The following is a 22,829-nucleotide window of genomic DNA, read 5'->3' as shown; positions in this document are numbered from 1 at the left end:
GAGTAAATGAGAATCCATGAACCAACTTGATTCAGAGTATAAATTCATGAGCTTTAGGTATCACAAACCACTAAGATGTGATTTACCTAAAACTACAACCTAAGCTTGAATTCTCGGCTCAGATAAAATGTCATTTGCACATTTTATTCATTTCGTATAACTTACTGCCAACTCTTAAAAATATGGCAGTGGCTCAAGTGGAAATATTCACTCTTCTGAAATAACTACTGAGCATACAAATAGGTTTTCTTAAAGGTGTCTCCTTCATCTATGAGAGGCAACGTGGCTTAGCAGAAAATAGCACTAAAGAGGAATTAGGGGACTTGGTTACCAGCCCCAACAAACTATAAATCAAGTAGCTTTGAACAAATTGGTTGACTAGAACTCCTTAATTCATGCTTCTGTAATGTAAAGATAATACTATTCACCTGTACTATGATAACTTGCATGAATTACCATGGAAGTGCTTTGTAAGTTATTAAATATTATATAAAACTAAGGTAAGAAGAATTTTGCTTTTAAAGCCAAGAAAGGCTTAAGCATTGCCATTTCTAAATAATTGTGGGTTAAGATTTTCTTTTTTCTTTTTTTTTTAAGAGGGAAGAAGAATTCTTTCTAAAAGAATTATTTAATTGTTTGTGGTCCTTCCCTTATAATTGCCTTCAGTTGTTTAGGTTGAACAAGTGGGCATCTAAGTGTGTTCAACAGTTTCAAATATAAGTATGATGCATTTGGATTTTACATACATATTTTCATCAATACATTTCATAGGGATCTCAATACTAAGTATGCAGTGGATGGGACAAAAAATCACAACAGGCAACTTTATTTTTAGAATTTGATCCAAAAATCAAGAAAAATAAATAAAAGGAGCCGAGTCTCTATTATGTTAGTACACAAAATAAACCAAAAAATACACCAACATTTACCATGGGATCATTTAAATGTATTTGCAAATGATCTGATAAGGGAAACATGTGATTTACAACACGGGGAACATCTTTTAACAACCATAGACTTAAATGCACTGCACTGTAGGTCACCTAGACTAGGTTAGCAAGAGTGAGCAAAGTGGTAGGTCCAAAAGGCAACCCCCAAACACCTTCCTCAGATGGAGACTTTGGTAATTGTCTGTGGTTAAAAAACAAAAAAAGAACGAAACCACCAACTCCTATTCTTCATCAGGTTGGATAGTCATTTTGTCCATTTTTCTCCCCCGATGAGTCCATTTTAAATGCTTCAATTATTTTGAAGACACTCCAAATCAACAGAACAGCAGACTCTCCCATTCTGTACATCAAAGACACAAGTGTTAGCCAATTGAGACATGGAATATAAATCAATTAGCAGTCTGCAATTTTTATATTAAAAATGATAGAGAAAGAGTAGAAGGAAAAGGAAGGACTGATAGACCCTTCAGGGTCCCTCTGGCTGGGGTTCCGCTACTCGTGCAATTTCCTGCTCTGCCTGTATTCCATCCATGCTTGGGAAACCTCCCTGGGATTTCCAAGTTTTCATACAACTTATTTGCTGGACTTATTCCAAATGAGATTCTTTCCAAAAATAAATTCCTGAAAGATGACAAGTTGCCATTTTAAAAACGAATCAAAAGTACTCCAAGAATCTGAAGGCAAAACCAAGATGGGTTCTAGAAAGGTTTGCATATTAAGTAGGGATAAATACAAAGTCTCTCATGGTGACTATGAAGGGCATAGTGTATGTTTAGATGTATAAATTCTCAGAAATTCATTAAAAATCAATTTCATATATTAAAGTAAATATATTTTTATAATTCTCTTTAATGAACATCAAGCATGACATCAAAGAAATAATATTAAATAACTCAGATCTCCACGTATCCTGGTTATTTAGTTTTCTATGGCTGAAGGATCAGATGCTACCATGGCTCTTTCACTGTATAAAGACTGATATGATCCTTTTTCTATTGGGGCTGCATTTACGATGTTACTTTCCAGGAAAAAGAAAAAAAAAAAATCCACATTTATAATAGCATAAAGAGGCAAGCTGGGAACCTTCCACTGATGCCTGAAGCTGAGCCAGGGTTTAATGGGACCAAGTAGACTCGTATTTTTAACGTGCTTAATCATGGGAATCTTAAACAGATGTTTTGGCAGAGAATTTGACACCGACTAACCATTGCTCCAAATAAGCTATAGTCGTGAACTTTGAAAGGAGGGAGGGGTCAATTTTTAATCTTAGAGACATATGAGGATGTCTCATTGGCACTCCTCCAAAAAGACAGGGAAATAATCACAATTAATCAAATGCTGTACCAAGAGCTGCAGGTCACCACCTTAGGCACTCTGATAATTACAGCAAACAACTTCACAGAGCACTTTTTTCCCTAACATTGATAGTCTCATAAAAGAACTTAGCAAAATTTTTAGCTTGAAAGGAGGTGTAGGTAATCTTCCTGCCTGGCTGTCTGCCTTTCTTCCTTCCTTCCTTCTTTCCTCCTCCCTTCTTTCTTTCTTTCTTTCCTTTTTTTTGTTTTAAATATGCCATTCAAAATAGCTTAAATCACCCAAAATTGAGCCTAGAGTCAATTGTTAAAATTCTGTAGTTTAAAGGCAAGAGAGAGTATTTTATTGCGTGTCCATTAGGGACTTGCCTTCACACAAGGTGCAGCTATGCTCCAATCAGACATATTAACCTCCTAGGAGAAGTAATGACTGCCTCTTTTTCCACCATGCCACATGAAAACTGCATTCAGAAACATCAGGAGAGGACTGCCTACGAGTGTTCTCTGGCAATTGTTTGAGGCCTCACCATCCCCAGGACATCCAATTACCTTGCATTTACAGGTTGTGCAGGGAGATCCAGCCATTGTCCACACTGAGCCGCTAAGCCTTGAAACACCATAGCTGTCCAGGCAAGTTTTTCTGATGTCATAGGTGATGTTATCAGCCAGGCAGGGGTCACTGACACAGCGGGGACAACACTCCCCTTCGGAGACAGCTGTGTACTCACAGCTCAAGTTGGGGCAAGTGAGTGGCCAGCAGTCTACCTCTCCTTCCTGTGGAGAGAAAGCCAAAAATGCCTCATCATTGTTCCTGTGAATAATTTTATTCCCAAAGTCACAGAGGGGGAAAGAGAGCACAGTAATTCTCATCATTCTCTTCACTGAATATTTTTAGTTAACACCATTGTGGGTACAATACACTTCCTCCTTGAAGACCTACTTATAGGTATCACTTCCTTCAGGATGCTTTTGCTGTTCTTCTATACTGCAGTCCACAGAAGGACTTAGGTCTGCTTCTTTCTGTGCCAAGTACAGCCTATAATTATTTTTATGATACTTATCAGTACTATTCTGCATTAAATTTTTTTTTTTTGAGACAGAGTCTCACTCTGTTGCCCAGGCTAGAGTGCCGTGGCCTCAGCCTAGCTCACAGCAACCTCAAACTCCTGGGCTTAAGCAATCCTTCTGCCTCAGCCTCCCAAGTAGCTGAGACTACAGGTATGTGCCACCATGCCCAGCTAATTTTTTCTATATATATTTTTAGTTGTCCAGCTAATTTCTTTCTATTTTTAGTAGAGATGGGGTCTCGCTCTTGTTCAGGCTGGTCTTGAACTCCTGACTTCGAGGGATCCTCCTGCCTCGGCCTCCCAGAGTGCTAGGATTACAGGCGTGAGCCACCGTGCCCGGTCTTGCATTAAGTTTTGCGCTTTCAGGCTATGGGCTTGTTTCTTTCTCTCCCTGATGCATAGCACAGTTTTGGTCAATAAAGGCTAATAAAATCAATAAATAAATGGCACGATACCAGCTACTATGCAAAAAGAAATTAATTTCTCTTAAGGTCAATAGCAGAACTTGAAGCATTATAACATCTCAATCAAATGTAAAGTTGAGGTTGGGCAATATCAGAACCATTTCAAAATGGTTTGAGTGTAACAGGTGGCTAACGAACTTTATATATTATAGCTCAAATGGAGCCTCTATGTATCTTGGCATCTGGCACCTGTGGCTCCATTAAGCTGCCCATGATAGAACCATTTCCCTATGCAGTCTTTTCTTCTATAGTGACACTCATAATTCATTGTAACTGTTGTTTAATTGTTCAGCTTCACGAGACTATGATCTTTCTGCAGGGATGGATCGTGTCTATCTTGTTCACCATATATCATCCAGAATCTGGCACATTCAAACTCTTGATAAATATTCATTAAATATGACCCACATTATTCTCAAGTAATTCTTATGTGTTCAAGAGCTTCAGTTTTCCTGGGAAATATTCACTGTAGGGGCTGGGGATGGAAGAGGATATACTTTTGAAATTCTGTGAAAATTTCATGCATACAATTAATACAAATTCTTCTGACTGCCTGATGATTGGCTTCTTGAGAAAGAAATGCAATTTTCCAGACTGACACGGAAACTAATTCTGTGGTTGTGTTAGATTTATTTGTTTTTGTATAGGAGTTTGAAAAACTGGCTATAATTTTAATTTATCTCAGTTATACTTCTCAGTAGTAGGAATGATTAAGAAAGATGTATTTTGTTAAGATTATCTGCACATTCACCTTGAGATTTTAGAAGATCTGATGGAAATTTAGAACACAATTTCTCTGAATTATTGTTTTTATATGCTACCCATAGACTGAATCATTCATTTCAACAAATGTTACACTATGGACACACAGCTAATAGTTTCCATTAGAAGTCAACCCAGGTACAATGTGCCATAATTGTGACCTTACAAATGGAACATCACACTCACTATGACAATGTGTCTTAAAAGTCTTCCCATCCTTAGAAATCTTTGTTTTTGTGGTATAATTTGAAACAAAAAGAACCAGGTCCAGACATTAAACCTTCTCTCCGGACTTTCTCAAATACGATTATATCATTAGTATCCCTATGTTAATATCTATAATAATTTTTTTCTGTATGAACATTTAGCATCTGAACAGATTTTTTCAAAGTAGAAAATATTAGCAATTGTAGCTGCCATGTATTAAGTACCTTCTATGTGCCAAGTACTGCATTTGCCCTTCACATATATTCTGTAATCTTCATAACAGCCCTATGAAATAGGTACTCATACATCTGGGTGCATGTGAGGAAAAGAATGATCAGTGAAATGCTAGGACTTGCCCAAGTTACTCATACAGAGCCAGCATGTGGGAAGATCAGGGTTGGATTCTAGGTCTCTTTTATTAAATCCATGATATTTCTACTATGTTTGTTACCTCTCATATTGAAACCTTTAAGGGTTATGTTACAAGAAATAAAAGATTTGACTTTATAAGGACTATAAGTATCAGTCAAAATTTTGAAAATTTTCTATCTTGCAGACATTTTTCTTGGTCTGGAGTTCCTAAAAAGTAGCAGCTGTAAACAATCATCACTTGGGTCAAATCTGTCCCATGAATGCTTTTTGTCCTGCACAGTGTTTTAAATACAATCTAAATGTCTTTAGCCAGATCATACACCCCTTAGTGAGCCACAGGCCCCTCAGCTCCCTGCATGGTATTATGAACAGCTGGGAACTAGAGCCCACAGCAGCTGAGATGATAACCCCTTGCAGAGTAAAGGGACAAGGCTTTCCAAAGGAAGCCGACATACCAGACACCGACACTGCTGGCAGCTGTGGGTCCAGTTGTCTCCACTTCGGTAGAGCTTGTGTCCATTTTGATCCAAACATTGACTTGTGACCCTAGTGTCACACTCCGGGCAACAGAAAAGGTCAGCGCTTGGATTCTGGCAATCACAAGCTGTCCGTCGGCAGAATATCTTCCCGTCCTGTTTAGAAGTGAGGTTAAGGAGGTTTCATCATTAGGGAAATGATGGATAGCCATGCTATGAAAACCAAACCTCATAAACACTTTACAGAGCGCAGAGGAAAGATTTCTTAGAGTCTTAGTTGTCCCCTGGCCACCTCTCATTTTATTCAAAACAAGCATGCTTGTGCACTCATGCAAACACACTTTCTTTCCCTGACCTTTCCTGAAATGCAGCCCAAGTAAAAATGGAGACATTTCTAAGTTTAACAAAGAAGTCAATATGTTCTTTGAAAATTTTTTTCTAAATACGTCCTTAAAAATCATACTTCTATTATTGAAAACTCATTGGAGTGGAAAATCACACTACTGTATTTTTCTAGTTCATAATGATACCACTTAACATGTTCAAGTGCATTCATCTAATTCTATCCCTGTCCTGACTCTGGAAGAAAGTCTGATTATACCCTGTTACAGAAAAATTAACTGAGGCCCATGGAGGATAAATGAGTTATTTAAGATCACACAGGTTAGCAGTTCTCTAAGCAGCATCACCAGGTCTTACGGTTTCAAAACAATTGTTCTTCTACAAGATAGCCTTTAGGCTCTCTATTACAGGGGGTTACAATCAGGTGCCACCTTCCATCTTGAAGTGTTCCCCAAATTGTAGGCACAGCACAATTTCTGGAATATTGGCCCTGAGGATTCACAGTTATAAAGAATTGAAGGTAAACAGTACTTAAGCATTAGACATTTTGCAACTTGTCTTATTTATGTCTGTTGCTCACAATAACTTCCTGCCTTAGACAATGATGAAGCTAAAAACATAAGACGAGATCTGTCATCGCCATTTATGGGTATAACTGCTTTGCCCAATATTTACAAAGATTACAAGAATCTTGAGGCTGGAAGGTACCTTAAAGGACACATAACCAAATCTCTTGAACTATACTTGAATCCTCTTTACAGCAACCATATTCAAAAGTCATCAAGCTTACGCTTGAAGCTCTCCAGTCTTGAACTCATCAGTATGGATAACATTCAATGTGTGCATCTCTGTGCATTTCTTAATGTTGAAAATTATACTACTTGTTATATCTATCCATTGATCTTAACTCATACCCTTGGTCATCACAGAACTCCCAACACCTTCTGTCACATTTCAACTCTTCAGTTCTTAGACAATAGCTCTTAGGTATTCACTCAGTTGTCTCATCTCTGTGTTAAACATCTTTAATTTCTCAACAAGCAAGTCCCATACTTTTTAATCTTTTCACTGCCATTGTTGACTTCTCCAACAGTTTTGAGTATTCCCTATCATCATCATCATTGCCATCATCGTCTATCATAAACTGAACACTTGTGCCATGCATTGTACAAAGTCCTTTACATGCATTGTCACATTTAATCCTGATAATTTATGGAATAGAAATTTCTATCTCCATTTCTCAGATGAGGTAGCTGAGAGTTAGAGAACTAAATATACTTTAGTAAATGGTCTTCTAACAGTGAATTGTGTCTCATGGTCACCACATTTTAAGTGCTGTGCTTTATTTCATGCAGACTTATTTCAATAAAGTCATGTGCCACATAACAGCACTTTGGTCAATGACAGACTACATATACGACAGTGGTCCCATAAGATCATAATGGAGCTTAAAAATCCCTATTACCTGGAGACATTGTAGCCATGGTGTAGTGCGAGGCATTACTTACTTGTTTGTGATGATGCCGGTTTAAACAAACCTACTGTGCTACCAGTTGTATAAAAGTGTAGCACATACAATTATGTATAGTACATGATACTTGATAATAATAAATGACTGTTACTGGTTTATGTATTTAGTATACTATATTTTTAATCCTTATTTTAGAGTATATTCCTTCTACTTGTACATATAAAAAAAAAAAAAAGTTAACTGTAAAACAGCCTCAGGCAGGTCCTTCAGGAGGTATTCCAGAGGAAGGCATTGCTTTCTTAGGAATGACAGCTTCATGCATGTTATTGCCCCTGAAGACCTTCCAGTGGGGATAAGATGTGGAGGTGGAAGACAGTCATATTGATAATCCTGACACCGTGTAGGCCTAGGCTAATGTGCGTGTTTATGTTCCATTTTTAACAAAAACGTTAAACATAAAAATAAAAAATTATAGAGAAAAGCTTACAGAATAAAAACACAAAGAAATATTTTGTACATCTATATATTGTTTATATTTTAAGCTGTGTTATTACCAAAAAAGTCAAAAGTAAAAGTTCGTAAAGAGAAAAAGTTACAGTAAATTGTAGTAAATTTATTATTAAAGAATTTTTTATAAATTTAGTGTAGCCTAAATGTATATATAGTATTTATGAAGTCAACAGTAGTGTACAGTAATGTCTTGGGCCTTCACATTCACTCACCACTCACTAACTGCAGAGCAACTTCCAGTCCTGCAAGGTCCATTCATGGTTTAAGTGCCTATGTACTTACCATGTGTAAATAGCAATAGGCAACACCATATAGCCTAGGTGTGCAGTAGGCTGTACTATTTACGTTTGTGTAAGCACATTCTTATGATGTTTGCCCAATGATGAAATCGCCGAACAGCTTATTTTTCAGAATGTATCCCCGTGGTTAAGCAATGCACGACTGCATTTACCTTCTTACTTTGGTTATATCATAGTGTTGACTTATATTGAGCTTAACGAAGACTAAAATCTCATTAAGCCCTATCCTGTATTGTGCATTTGGTTGTTTAGGGGCAGCAAGTGTATAATTTATTTCTTTTGCATTCCACCTTGTTAGATCCATTTCTTCTCCCCTGCCTGTCACAGTGTTTCCTAACTGCCGTTTCTGTCATCCACCATAGACCACCCTCCTTCACAGCTTAGTGACATCTGCAAACTTGATAGACCTGCCCTCAGGGACTTCATCTACTTCATAACAATGAGTAATCAGGCAGGGCTTGCTGAGATATTTAGTGTCAGCTAAAGAGGAAACCTTTAAAAGCTTTACATTCTTTATGGAGAATGGAAAGGAGACAGGTGGGCTATCTATATAGCAACAAGTTGAAAAATGCAGTGTGTTCATTGGCCCTATTACTATAAAAAATGACAAGAAATCAGTTTTTCAAAAACATCAAGAGATGAAAAGTTATATACACACAGTTGTGTGTATTGTACATGTGTGTATAGAGAGAGGCTCTAGAGTTAAGCAGGTGAATTGAGTCAGAGAATTTAGCAAATCTGGACAAAGAGGTCTCCAGATCCTAGTTATCTAACAATAGGCTTTTGGATTAAGCTCATACACCGTTACTTTAACTCATTAATGTATTTTGCTTGTGTATGCATGGTCTAAAATGACTCCCTGGGGATTTATTTTAACCAACAGAAGCTGAGAAAAGTAATGATAGCTACAACACGAAACCATTTGATCAGCTCAGCTTCTGATGGCACGATATTTTCTTTCTTCAAGTATAGAACGACCAAGCCTCAGGAGCCCACATAGCTATGTCTGTGGCCACGTGAAACACAGAGATAAATTATTTTAGAAGAGGTTACTGTACAACTTGGCAATGAGACCCAATCAGAATGTCAGTTTTCTTCCCATGTGCTGATTAAAAGAATGAATAAAAATAAATAGATAGCCTCCAGGGTGAGTGTAAAATAAAGCAATTTCACATCTCATCAATTATGTGAAAATGCCAGATAGATCCCTCTTAGTTTCTAACATGTTTCAGAACAATGGCTATGTTCACTTTGGCTTTGAATTACAGAGTAACTGTCAAGAAAATCATTTTTAATAATGAAAATGTCATAGGTAGCTCCACTAATTCAATTCGAATGCCTTATAAAAACTCAGCTCACAGAGCACAACCACACTAGAACCCAAATTTGGAGAGAGAATGGAGCTCACTGATAATGGGTAATCCTTTTTGTCATAGATCTTTGGGGCTATTCCCAGAGCTTGACCACTACCCCAACTAGGGTGGTTCATACAATCCCCACTTAAATGGCAAAGATATATTTTCCCACCCTTCTGCCACAGAAGCTGTTTTTATGTAGTTTTATAGTAAAAGTTCAGCTATAAGTAATTATAAGTGTTAAAATATTTAAATCGCTTCTGAATTTTAAAAAGCAGGGACATGTACTTTTCCATCAAATAAAAACGAATTTATTCTTGTTATACTACAGAAAGTTTTTTTTTTACTGTAAATTACAAATTCTATTACTAAACAGTCAAACCACTGATATATTTACTCCAGATTGCATAATACCACTAATTTTTTTCCTTAGAGTTTTGAAACTTTTAAATCAAGGAGGTAAACTTAGATAAGCTTATTTATGTAAACTGAATAATATAAACTTGAAGTTGCCAAACTGATGCCCATGATCCAAACTTGGCTTGTTGCCTGTTTCTGTAAATAAAGTTTTATGGGAACACAGGTTCCCTCATTCATTTACATATTGTCTATGGCTGCTTTCACATTACAGTGGCAGAAGTGACTATTTGGGACATAGGCTTTTTATGGTCTGTGAAACTTAAAATATTTACTATCTGATCCTTTACAGAAAAAGTCTGCAGACCTCTGACATAAACTATAAAATTAGGAGTTGTACTCCAGAGCCATCTATTCTATCTTCTCACACACAAATTTATGGGACTTTGATATCCAATCTTTTTACAAAGTATTAATTTTGCCTTCAAGTCACTGCCCACAAACTAGTCCTTTAGTCTTCTCTAATTAGCACCTGAGGTAGAAACACATTTAGCAGTCATTTTATCCAACTGTCTTATTTTAATGGAAAGGAAACAAGGCTTAGAGAGGGGAAATGACCTTTCCATGTAGAAAGTTAACAACAAAATGAAAACTAGACCACAATCTGGAGTTTTATAACAATGACTTTCCCTATGATGCATCCTTGTATGATGAGGAGGCTAGAGGGTAGGAAAAAATGTTTTTAGATGAAATCCAGAAGGATTCTTGGAGCGGAGCGATGATTCTCAAAACATAGGCCTCAAACCAGAAGCATTAGTATCTCTTAGGAATTAGTCAGAAATGCAAATTCTTGTGCTCCCCCCTTCCCCCAGACCTACTGAACCAGAAACTGAGGATGGAGCCAGTGATCAAAGTTTCACAAGCCCTCTGTGATTCTGGTGCAAGGGAAAGTTTTGAAACCACTGATGGAGAAACAACCACCCAGTCAAATGGGGAGTTAGCATGGCTTCATGTTCAAACTCCTACGATGAAAAGACAGGGTTTGGAACATTACAATAGGAGAGGGTCAGGGGAATGGAAATAGAGACCCTGTGCCCTAACAGGACCCCTGGCATTTTGGGGGCTGAACTAAAACTGTCAATATATTCTACTTTTAAAGAAAAAGAAACAAAAATCTTGGGGCTTGACAGCCAACTTCTGCGATCAAAAACACCATAGACAGGAAGGTATTGGTAATGCTGCTGGTTGGGTTCAAAGAGCAAAAGAAAGCATTTTTATGAGTTGACTGTGAGAATCCAGAAAGCTAACTTCTAGCCCGGCCCCAAACACAGACCGACTTATCCCTGATCTTCAACCTGTGAGTGAGTGCAGTACTTAGGATGGCAGAGCCAGTTTCCTGGCTGCTCCTTGCAGATCAGGTTCTTCTCTTCTTGCCAGAAAGAGACATGTGAGTCCTTTAGGCATCCCTAGCATGGTTATCCTCCTCAGTTTCTGAGCAGAGGTTCAAATGAAGCCATCAGATGGTCAAATGACCATGATTACAGGAAATCTTATGGCAAAGGTCTTCTCCACCTTGCCTTCTATGTTGTCACAGCAATTTGTCCTGAATTTATTGTAACATTGTAGTTGACTGGTTATTTATGGTAACCTTTTCCCTTCTCATCTCTGTAATCCCCAGAAAAACTCAAGACTTGGCACTACTCAAGTCTTTAGTATTACTTTAGTTTCAGGATAAATGCTGCTCACTTTTTTTTTTAACTGCATGAAGCATAAAAATGAAATCTGGCCTTCACAGTTTGTTCCCTTTCTCCCAGTAGATTTTCCAGTTACTACTAATAGTAGTAGTAAGCATAGGTGTAGATAAACGAGTAGGTGTAGGTATAGTAGCAGCTATCGAGTGTATAAAAGCCCCACTTGCAAACTCTAGCTCTCTCTCTTGTCAGTGGTACCTGAACCCTGTTCACCCAGGAAAATGGGCAGCTAAGTCTCAAACAGGCCACTCTAGAGCTTCACCTTTGCCCAGAGAACAGGGAAGAAATTGCCACAGAGGCTCAGTCTGTAGCATCATCAGTCATCAGGACCCATCATTTCACTTCTATGTTTCCTTCCATGTGATCTTACCTCTCTATCCCTTTTTCAGGTTTTCATCTTCACTGTCCTAAAGCAATTTCTCTCTAGTTAGCTTGCATCTCCTCAGGTCATCTATCATGCTGTCAATCAGATCTTGATTGGGCCATGTCAATCCCAAATGTAAAATTTCTCATACTCCTTTGCTACCCACGGGACGAAGTCTAAATTCCATGGCCTAGCTCCATTTCCAGGCTCATCACCACTACACCCTTCCTATACTCTTCTTGCTGCTGATATTCTGAGCTCATTATTCACTTCATATTTCTAACACAACATATATTTTTGCACTTCTATATCTTTGCATTTGAGATTACCTCTCTTTGGGATTTACTTTCCTTCAAAAATCTATTTGGTTAAATTTCTCATCCTTGAAAGTCTCATTCAAAGATTACCTCTTCAATGAAGTCTTTCCTTATTCCCTTCTGCATCCTTCTAGAAAATAGCATATAGTCACCCCTTGGTGTCTCCAGCCAAGTGGTTCTAGGATCCCCCACAGATACCAAAATCTGTGGATACTCAAGTCCCTGATATAAAACAGCATAGTATTTGCATATAACCTACACACATCCTCCTGTATACTTGAAATAATCTCTAGATTGCTATGTAAATAGTTGTATTGTTTTTAAATTTGTATTTTTTAAAATATTATCAATCAGAAGTTGGTTGAATCCATGTATGTGGAACCCATGGATACAGAGTGCCAACTGTACTTCCCCTTCTAGGTTCCCATAGCAAATTGTTCATAGCCCTACCATAGTATTTACAGGTGGTTAATTATTTCTGTATCCATTTCCCTTTTCATCTCCATGATCTCCAAAATAAATACAACTACTCATACTAAAATGCTGCATTTCCTAGAAGCTAATAATCCTGAGACCTCTCTACCTTCCCATATAGCACAGGTATAAGGCCCTTAGCAAATTTACAAATAGAAGAACCACAGATAGATATCTATGAAAAGAAGTTGGTCCGTAACCAAGATTTAGGGAGAAAGCCCAGAAAGATAACCATTTTTCATTTGGGTTTCTGTGGTCTGGATAATGCTGGAGAAATACAGATTCCAAGCAGTTCAGCAATCTTTCTGCCTAATCAGCTCGGTGGTCTAACGGTACACAAAAACATTGTCATTGCCAAGGAAATACACTGAATCTAAACAAAAGCCCCAATCCATTTGTGCTGGCCTAGCTTTACACTTGAACTCCATTCATCTGTGGACATGTTTCAAGGCCTTTTTTTTAATTTTCATGAAACACGAGTAGCTAACCTGGTGTTATTGACTCTCGTGAGGGAAAGTGGTCTTTTAAGAGAACTTTGACTCTGCTTCTTTCAATAATATGCCTTGACCTTTTGGCAGCTTGTGCAATCCTGCTAATGTGTGATTTGGTTTTATCTGAATTTGAAACAAGGATATGATTGAAAAGACAGTACTTTATGCCTCACTCTTATTTCTTAGCCTCCAAGATGATGCCATTATAACCATCCATTTGGATGTTTAAGTACTAGAGATATTTCTTGTCAGATTGGAACAGAACATTTTCAACTGCAAGTAATGGAAACAAACAAAATGATCTATTTTTGACCATCCTTATGTGGATGACTTACAGAATCTGATTTAGGGATATTAATTCAGCTCCTAAAACCAGGCTCTTTCCCCTCATGACCTCTGGGAAACGATGCTATAAATGGGTAATGAGTACAATTGGAAAACAGAGTTATATAGAGAAATCTGCTTAGTACTTTACTCAGAAAGGGGAGGGCTGTTGGTGGAGGTGCATTGTATTAACAAAGTAAAGTTACAAGAATTGCTCATCTCCTCTGGCAATTTCAGCCTAATTCTCATAAGACATTGGAGACACTTTAGGATTCGAAACAGAATAAATCAATTCAGACTGCTTGGATTATTAACACAGTTAATTAAAGAAGCTCTGGAAACATTTTAATGACAAGTTCCCTGATTAATCGTGGGCTTACATAAAACAAACACTGAGACAGGAATTTTGGTCTCACACTAGTCAAGCCTTGACTACAGTCCTATACCTATTCCCGGGACTGGGGACCTAGAGAGCCTAAAAAGGATTTGGGTTATGTTGTGATCATCCCCAAAAGTCTAGAAAAACAATATTTTCTTGAAAAGAACTAGCAAAGAATTCATCCCCCTTGTACTAACTGAATAGATGATCTAATTGCCAACCTCTTCCATAAGCCCTTTTCAAATATTCTAACCCATGATGAGCTTTTCTTTCTCTTAAAAAATTTGCCCTTTGAGTTAGCACCACATGGTTAAATATCATACTTAATAACTTCAGCACTTCCTGAGGGAATGTCCCATCCATCACTTACATAATACTGAGTTGAGAGTTTGAGCTCAGTCAAGTTGATTGACAGATACCATCTGTAGCGTGTAACAGAACATCTGGCAAGAGGGGACAACTTATCAACTTTGGGACAGGCAAATGGACTTCAAGACCCAGCTTAGACATTTGTATCTTTAATATTTAGGGCAAGTTACTTGATCCCTTTGAAACTCAGTTTCATCATCTTTCAAAGTAGTACTGTAAGACTTAAATAAGATGCTTTTTTTTTTTTTAAATTTCAGAGTGGCTTGAAACATAGCAGGTACACAACAAATGGGAAAAATGGACCTGAATTTGAGAACTAGGTTTATGTGTAAGAGGACAAAGCAGGTGTAATGGAGTAACAATCTAACCACTTGATAAGGTTACTTTTCTAAATAGGTGCCACAGGTCTGCTGAGGTGTGGCCGACTTGTCAAGGCAGCTGGACGAATTTCTTAAGGCTCATTTCAGCTCTGTTTTTAGGGGACACACTAGGAATGTATTAGGAGACCCAATTCTCTAAGAGGATACTAAGCAAGTAATTTCTCTTGGTTCCCATGCTCGTAAAGCCCAAGATTAAATAGTCCCATTCCAACAGACATAGAAATACAAGGCAAGAGCTACAGTACAGCAGTAACAAAGGAAAATAAATAGGCAAGATCAACAAAAGAAGAAATAAAGCACAAAGAAATCAAACACTTTAATAGGCCCATTTTGCAAAGCATAAAGCAAAACCAGATGATGACAGAATTTTATTTTTATAAGCAATAAAGTCACTTCCAAACAACTTACTGTAAGGAATAGCCCAGCACTAAGAGGCCTCATACCCTCATTATCATTTCTTTAAAATGAAAGTCCACCTGTCTCTGACACTGGAAGCGAGTCTGAGCCTGCTTTTCCGGATGATGTCACCACAAAAGTGAGAAAGTTCAGGCAAATGCTCATTTTAGGAAAAGAGTAGTTTTAATTAGCTAGTTTGTAAAAGTGTGGGATGAGAGCTTATTACAGCTCACCAGTAACCTCAAAGGCACTGTAAACTGCTAGTGGGAGGACTGTCATTGGCTTCTGGGCCCTGCAGCCCCGTCTCTGCAGTTTCTTCTCAACCCCACACCTCACTATTGACTAGGAGCACGATCGATTGAAAGCAGGCTTGCCTGCCTCAGCAGCATGATTGGCTGTAGTGTAGATTAGAACAGGAGAAGCCTTTCCAGGAACTACAGGAGACCCATGAGTCAACAGCCAGGGGGAAAGAGGTTAGGAGGCAGAGAGATGAGGGAGGAAAAGAAAGAACAGTTTGACTTTCTGCTGTATCACATCAGCCTCACCTTGCAGGAACAGACAGAACACCTGTCTTCTTTCAGGGTCCACACCTGGCCATTGCGCTTCAGTCCTCCTTCATGGGGGCAGTCACCAGAGCAGGAGGGCCCAGAGGGACAGAGACAGTCGAAGCCCCCAGCCAGGTTGATGCAGGCAGAATCATTCCAGCAGGTGTGGGTTCTTAAGGCACATTCATCGATATCTGCAATACAGAAAGTACAGATGCTTAGAATCTAGCCAAGGGAACTTAGAAAACAACAATCATTTCACATAGCATCTGCTAACATTATCCTGCATTTGTCTTGTGCCAGGTACTGTGCCTAATTGTTCATATGCACTATCTCACTAATTCTGCAAGGTAGCTCTGTGTGGGAGGATCTGTTCTTATTCTGAAAATAACAGAGCTGAGGTTTATAGAGTTAAATACCAAGCTCACTGACATAAGTGACTGGTCTGACACCCAAACCTACAGCTGCCTGACTGCAATTACTAAAATATCCAGTAGCAGTTAAGAACAGGTTTTAGGATGTTCTTAACTATTCCATCCAGAGACCATAAACACTGTTAATTCATTAACAGTGTACATTCCCCTCCTATGGAGATCTGGGTCTTTTAGAAAAGGTGTCAATGTATTAGCCACTGAATAGGAACAAGTGAGCAATTCTGGCAATCCTGAGACAATTAGATTTCCCCTACATCCTGGAACCAAAGTTGAAAGAAACGAGAACAATTCTTGGTAGGTGTTTTGTCTAATCGAAGTCTTCCCACCCTAATATCCAGCAGCATTTTTTGTGCATACATTAAAAAAAAAAATCAGAGCTACAGTAGGGTATGGCATGGATGCTGATGAAAGACATAAATATATTGTTCTGTGTTTTATTGGCAGCTAAGAATGGAACAAAAGCATAAATCCAGTCAGCCCATTCTGACATTTAAAGTTTGAGTGACCTTAACATCTCAGACACATACCTGTCTAGCCACAGCTTAAGTGCTTTCCCCAAAAGCAATCCATTATGTCACAAGGTAGCCAATTCCATCTTTGAATGACTCTTTTAAAAATGTCTTCCTTAAATTGAGATTGGTAGAAGTACTACTACTCATTGGTACTAGTTCTGAGGCCATTCAAGAAATTGCTACCAGTGTGTCAGGTCTTTCTTGTTTATGATAATCCTTAGATAAATGACAAATGTCTTTAAATCGTTTATCAGAGATTTCTACTCCTCTGATTAATCTACTGCCATGCCCTGCAAATATTCTTCAGATGAAAACATTGATTCAAATAAATTTTTATTAAAAGTTGCTATGCATAAGGTTTTTTTGCAGACAGCAGTAATACAAAATCAAAGACATCGAGATATTTCTAGAGCTAATTCCTTTCAAGATCTACTTTTTGTCTTTATTCCACTAATTGCAGCCTCAGTCAAAACATTTAATTAACGAACAATTACTATTCCTTTGAAAATTATGGAAATGATCACAAATCATGGTGCCTGTATTTCACGTCAACTACCATCAGGCCTCACTATATTTTCTCACTCTTACTGGTCATGCCCATTGTCATTCTTAGTGCATGCATTTGACCATATGGTGCTTCTTTCTAGAAACCTCTCAGCTCTCCAATCATTTTCTCTACTCTAATTCTAGCACTGAATGTGGGAGTCAAGTGACCCATGTTTGAACCTAAGGTCTTTATTTTAATTGGGTGCTTACCATGTACCAGTCATTTTACATATCACAACTGTAAGCCCTTGGTCACATCATTTTGCCTTTTCTGATTCATTTATCTTCTGTATAAACTAAATTCACCCAATCTATGATCTTCTTAAAATTAAACTCCCAGAATATCTCATAAGCCTCTATCTAACTTCAATTGTTATCTTCTGCCACTTCCTTTTTTCATTCAAAAGCAACAGATTCAAAATTTCAGTCAAATAGGAATAAGTTTAAGAAATCTACCCTACAGCATGATGACTATAGTTAACAATGCACTGTAATCTTAAAAATTGCTAAGAGTATATTTTAATGTTCTTGACACAAAAATAATAAATGTATAAGGTAATGCATATGTTAAATAGCTTGATTTGGCCACTCTACAATGTATACATATTTCAAAACATACTTTATACCATAAATACATAAAATTTTAATTTGTCAATTAAAAAATACTTTAAAGAAAAAAGCAATGGTAGAACGACGAAGAGGCCATGCTGTTTCCTATGTCTGTGCCTTAGAAAATGTCTTTTCTTATAATGGGAGCATTCTCTCGCTTTCTATTTCTACTTTTTCTTAGCCTATATGAGGTGAGGCGGAGCTGTAAATTGATAACATAAGAACTTCTCTTGCTGTGCTACCCTCACTCATAAGCAGCCCTCAAAATCCAGATCAAGCATCACTATCTCTTATTCCACAAGACAGTCACTATTGGCTTTTTGCTTTCTCTGTGCCCCTTATACTCGAGTCTATCCTTGCATTCACCTCTCAGGAGTTACATGTTTAATATGTCTACCTCCACAGTGAGCTTATTGAGGGCAGACATTAAATTTTATTTCTCTTTCTCTTCCCAGTGCCAAGTATAACAGAATACAATGTGGATGTTTCATGTATTTATTCAATTTAACTTAAAAAAAATCACAGAATAATACTTTTATAAAGCTTACTTAGCTAAAATTTGGTCTCTGGAATGTTCAGTAAATATAAGGCATAAACAAAACCCTGCCCCTCAGGGAACACATTTTTTAGTTGCATTTTCATCTGTGAAAGCCCTTGGATCTAACTTAAAGTAAAATAAATACAGTAAATTAGTAACCACACTAAAATAGGATAGAAATGCCCCCAATCCACCCACCCCATAAAGGCATTTGATTTTGCTGTCAAATACTTGAGGACAATGGCAGAGGAAGACGCATTAACAAAGCATTCCAGAAATTATCTGGAAGTGTAATTTCAACTGATCTACTACAAGTGGCATAATTTAGGGTATTCTCTAAATTAATCTTTAAATTGACAATTGATGCCCAACTATAATGTATTTTTTAATATTTGGTTATTTTGCATTTGCAAACTTGCAAACATTGCTGATGTTCCCTTCCATAAATTAAGAAACCTGAGCATAAAGATGAACACACCTAGTGTGCACAATAAAAACAGGATGCAAAACCAGGATTTGCTTTCAATTCTCCAGAATGAAAGAATTTCACAGTTGAATATAGGACCATATTGCCTAGAGTTCCATGTAATTGCTTTACTTATGACACAGAAATCTAATTCTGCTTCCATGCAATTTAACAGATTTATGGAAAGCCAGATGTTGGCAATTATGGAAACCAACATTATTCATATTCTTGGTAATACAGACCTGTTTGCTCTGCACAAAGCCAACTTAATCTATTATATATATCCCAAGGCATCCAAAGGGAAGAGGCACCCTATTTACATATTGCTACTCTTGTTCTCTGCTGAGCAAACACAAAGATATTCACCCATGAGACTTACCCAAATCATCAGACAGGCCTCCCAATGACAAAAAGGCAATGAAACAAAAATCAGGCAAAGTATTCTGTACTGAAATCTGTAATCATTAGAGTGTACTTGCTTTTTCTTATTGTAAATAATGGCTCTCTGTGATTTCCTTGTTTTTCTCCTTATAAATTCATTATTTAAATGCTTCATGCTCAAATGAGATTTTTTTCAATAAACTTCCACAGCTAAGCTCGCATTAGAACTAACTTTCTTGCATTCACATTTTCACAGTTTCTGAAAGCTGTTATTATTGTACTCAATTTTGCTTAAAAAACAAAGTCTAGTTGTGCCTAGTCAATCTGTTTTCTTCTTTGACTTGAGGTTCTTAGGTTACTTGGGCAAGTAAGAGAATATAATTCAGCGATGTTTATATCAGCAGCAGTGAAACCAATCCCAGCCTAGCCCCCGTTTTCTGACCCTTGAAGAAAAATGGCTTTGCAAAAGTCTTGATAGCATAACAACTGTAATGATACCTGCCTTAGGAGCTGAAACTTCTACAGGTTGATTTCAGAGATCTAAGGAAATATTTTTATTCCCAAGAGTTTGACAGCAGTTGGGTCAAAGGAGTAAACTTTTTCATTAGCCCATACTCTTTTTCCTTAAATAACTTTCACAGCATGTCTAGTCTTACTTTCAAATTCAAAACAGGTGATGTGTCAGAAAACAAATTTGAACCCAGGGTTTGAATATCCAGCTGTGTGTTCCAACTTGGAAATCATTACCAGACATTAGTGGCTCAGAAATTAGAACAGAGCTTGGGGGCTTGTTAACGATAGACAGATAGAACACAGATGCCTCTCCAATGGCTAAAGCAGTACTGCTTCTTTTACAGTGGCAGAGAGAAAATTATGGGTAAGAATATACACACTGCCTATCAGCAAAATAAGTAAAAGGAATCTGAGGTCTGACATGACTTACAAAGCAAAGGGCTAATGAAATTTTAAGCTTACGCTAAGTTTTAAGTCCACGATAAGAAGTGATAACCACACTCTTATCACGTACTCCTTGTACCACATTTGTACGTTGTTCCCTTTACATCAGTAGTCCCCAACCTTTTTGACAACAGGGACTGGTTTCATGGAAGACAATTTTTCCACGGATGGGGAGCTCAGGCAGTGATGTGAGTGATGGGGAGCAGCTGTAAATACAGATGAAGCTTCACTGGCTTTCTCACCTGCCACTCACCACCTGGTTTTGGCCCCCAGGTTCTTAAGTTTCATGGAGATGATTTTTCCATGAACATGGGTGGGGGCAGGGAGTGCAGCGGAGCTCCAGAGCCTTGGGAGTTAGAGTACAGAGTATTAAGAATGAAGTTGACATACTTGGACACATCAGAAGGCATCCATCAGTATGATGAGGGGCTCACACTCATCTCACTTTAACAAAACACAAGTTGTTTAGTCTCAAAGAGCCAAGGATAAAAGAAATAAGTGAGCTATCTTCATTTATTTGAGATGTTGTTATGTATTTCTTAGGAAGAGTTTCTAATGCCCCACCAATGTTAACTCTTTAGTCTCTTTTCCAGCCCCTAACCTTTCCTGAGTCAGGATGAAACCCTCTCCTATAACATTCCTCTTACTGTTTGGTGTATCATATTGTTACTCTGCAATGAATCTTCCCCTTTCCTTTTCAGAAGACTCTCTTTTTAACACAAGAAAAAGGAAACACTTTGGGCTCACTATTTCCTAGATCCAGATTTTATTTCCCGGCATCTACGACGAGCAGCTATCTCCATTTACTCATCTTCATTCTCCTCTGAATGTGTGCAAGCTTCCCGAGAACCCTTTCTTCAAAGCCTAAATCCTGAAGTTTCTCATGACCGCTAGTTTGCAAAATCATCACTTTTGCTTAACAAATATTATAACAAGCATTGTTATTGATTATGACAGTCTAAGAGCTCTCTCCTCAACCCTGCTGGATACAACCCTGTCCTGTTCTCCTGTTTTACCTCTTCATCTAGTCACTGATAATTATTAATCAATTAACTAATTACCCATGTATTTGTTGAGCATCTAGTTTGTGCCAGACATACTGCTAAGGGCTAGAGATATGATGGACAAAGAAGCCAAGTATGTTCCTATAAGTATGGACCTTACAGCCACCTCTCATTGTTTAACTTATTAATATTTCCTAACCTTCCACCTCTGGTCCTCGTTTCCCTTTCTCCTCAGTGGAGGCAGTATAGCATGCCAACCAAAATCTTAAGCTTTGGAATCCAGACGCTATGAGTACCAGTTAATGTGATCTGTTGTTCCAGTTTGCCTGGGACTGAGGAATTTCTGAGATAGTTGACTTTCAGTGCTGAAAATGAGAAAGTTCCAGGCACATGAGGACAACTGAGTTAACTGCATCCCAATCACATCCCTGCAATTTACTAGTTGTTATAACTCTCGAAAATTTACCTAACATCTCTGAGCTTCAATTACTTCATTCGAAAAACGTAGATAAAAAGATACCCCAGGGGATGAGTTGGTAATTTGGGTAAACACATAATAAAATGCTTGTCATGTAATGACTGCTCAAAAATGATTAGCTGCTATTTTTGTTGTTCCTATTGTTTCTATAATTTTTCTCTAATCTCATGAATTCCACTTTCCCATCTCTTCAAGGATATACTCAAATCTGCACCTGATCTCTTTTGATGCAGTCAGCCCACACTTCCATCTATTTGCTGAGGACTTCCACTTGGATTCTGAATTCACACAAAAATTCACATGATTTTCACCAGTACTTTGGCTAACCAAACCCAGAAATATTAACACTCCAAGCTCTCTCAGAGCCCTAATCTGATGCTAAGATTAAGTGAATAATGTTGGGGGAAAACCCATAATTTTCTGACACTCTATGAACTTGCTTTGGTCGCCAATTACATTTTATTTATCTGGTGTACAAATTGAGATGTTTTACTGCACCTGGGGAAAACAGTTCCTCTAAATTAGCCAAGTCGGTTTACTTTCTGGTATGAACAAGCCATACTTTTTAAACTAGTGATTAAATCTGTTTAAAATCAATACAATTGTGACCAGTGGAGAGAATAAATTAAAAATCTATAAATATTGAAATACTTGCTGTTTAAAGAGAATTTTATTGCACGGAGGCTACAGTATTGATGCCAACAACCCTAGATTTATATGGTTTTTATATATCTATCTGCTTATGGGTGGGGCAGTGGGTTGTATTATAGCTGCAGTCTACTAAATGCCTGACACTGGCCATACACAGCTCTTGTTTATAATCATTGTATTATTTAATATCTTTAACAAAATTTCACCCTTTGCTGAAAAGAATTACCACGCTTGTACTTTGATTTTATGCTGCCTGTGTCTGCTTTATGTTAGCTTGTATGCTTAGCTGTGAACGTTCCTTTCTATCTTCCTTACCCATTCAGATTTGTAAAATTCTGGTCTTATTTATCATTGTGTCTTTCACAGCACCTTTTACAGCATCTTTCACACACCAGGGAATGCAAAAACACTTGTTAAACTTGAAATGTGGTTGAGCTGCAATTGGAAAAAAACGCTTCCCCTTTGGTGGCCCTAGTTTTCTCTTTGGTAAAATATAGGAGTTACAGAAAAGGTTTCTT

General features: G+C 37.7%; 1 protein-coding gene across 3 annotated transcripts in view; it reads right to left on the bottom strand.

Moving 5' to 3' along the window:
- Window positions 1–594: 594 nt before the first annotated feature.
- NELL1 (NEL-like 1 (chicken)) overlaps window positions 595–22,829 on the bottom strand; it is an 837,620-nt gene continuing 815,385 nt past the window's right edge. For all 3 annotated transcript variants that reach the window (XM_012643488.1, XM_012643489.1, XM_012643490.1), the window contains 4 exons: window positions 15,736–15,929; window positions 5,591–5,767; window positions 2,813–3,037; window positions 595–1,290 (listed from right to left, as the gene is read on the bottom strand). In XM_012643488.1, coding sequence (XP_012498942.1) covers window positions 1,240–1,290; window positions 2,813–3,037; window positions 5,591–5,767; window positions 15,736–15,929 — 647 coding nt within the window. In that variant the 3' untranslated portion in view covers window positions 595–1,239. The remainder of the gene's footprint in view (window positions 1,291–2,812; window positions 3,038–5,590; window positions 5,768–15,735; window positions 15,930–22,829) is intronic.

Source organism: Propithecus coquereli, unplaced genomic scaffold (genome assembly GCF_000956105.1).
Source record: "Propithecus coquereli isolate 6110/MARCELLA unplaced genomic scaffold, Pcoq_1.0 Scaffold198, whole genome shotgun sequence".
Classification (NCBI taxonomy): Eukaryota; Metazoa; Chordata; class Mammalia; order Primates; family Indriidae; genus Propithecus; species Propithecus coquereli.
Note: the sequence above shows the minus strand (reverse complement) of the source record. Positions and strands in the feature narration are given on the sequence as shown.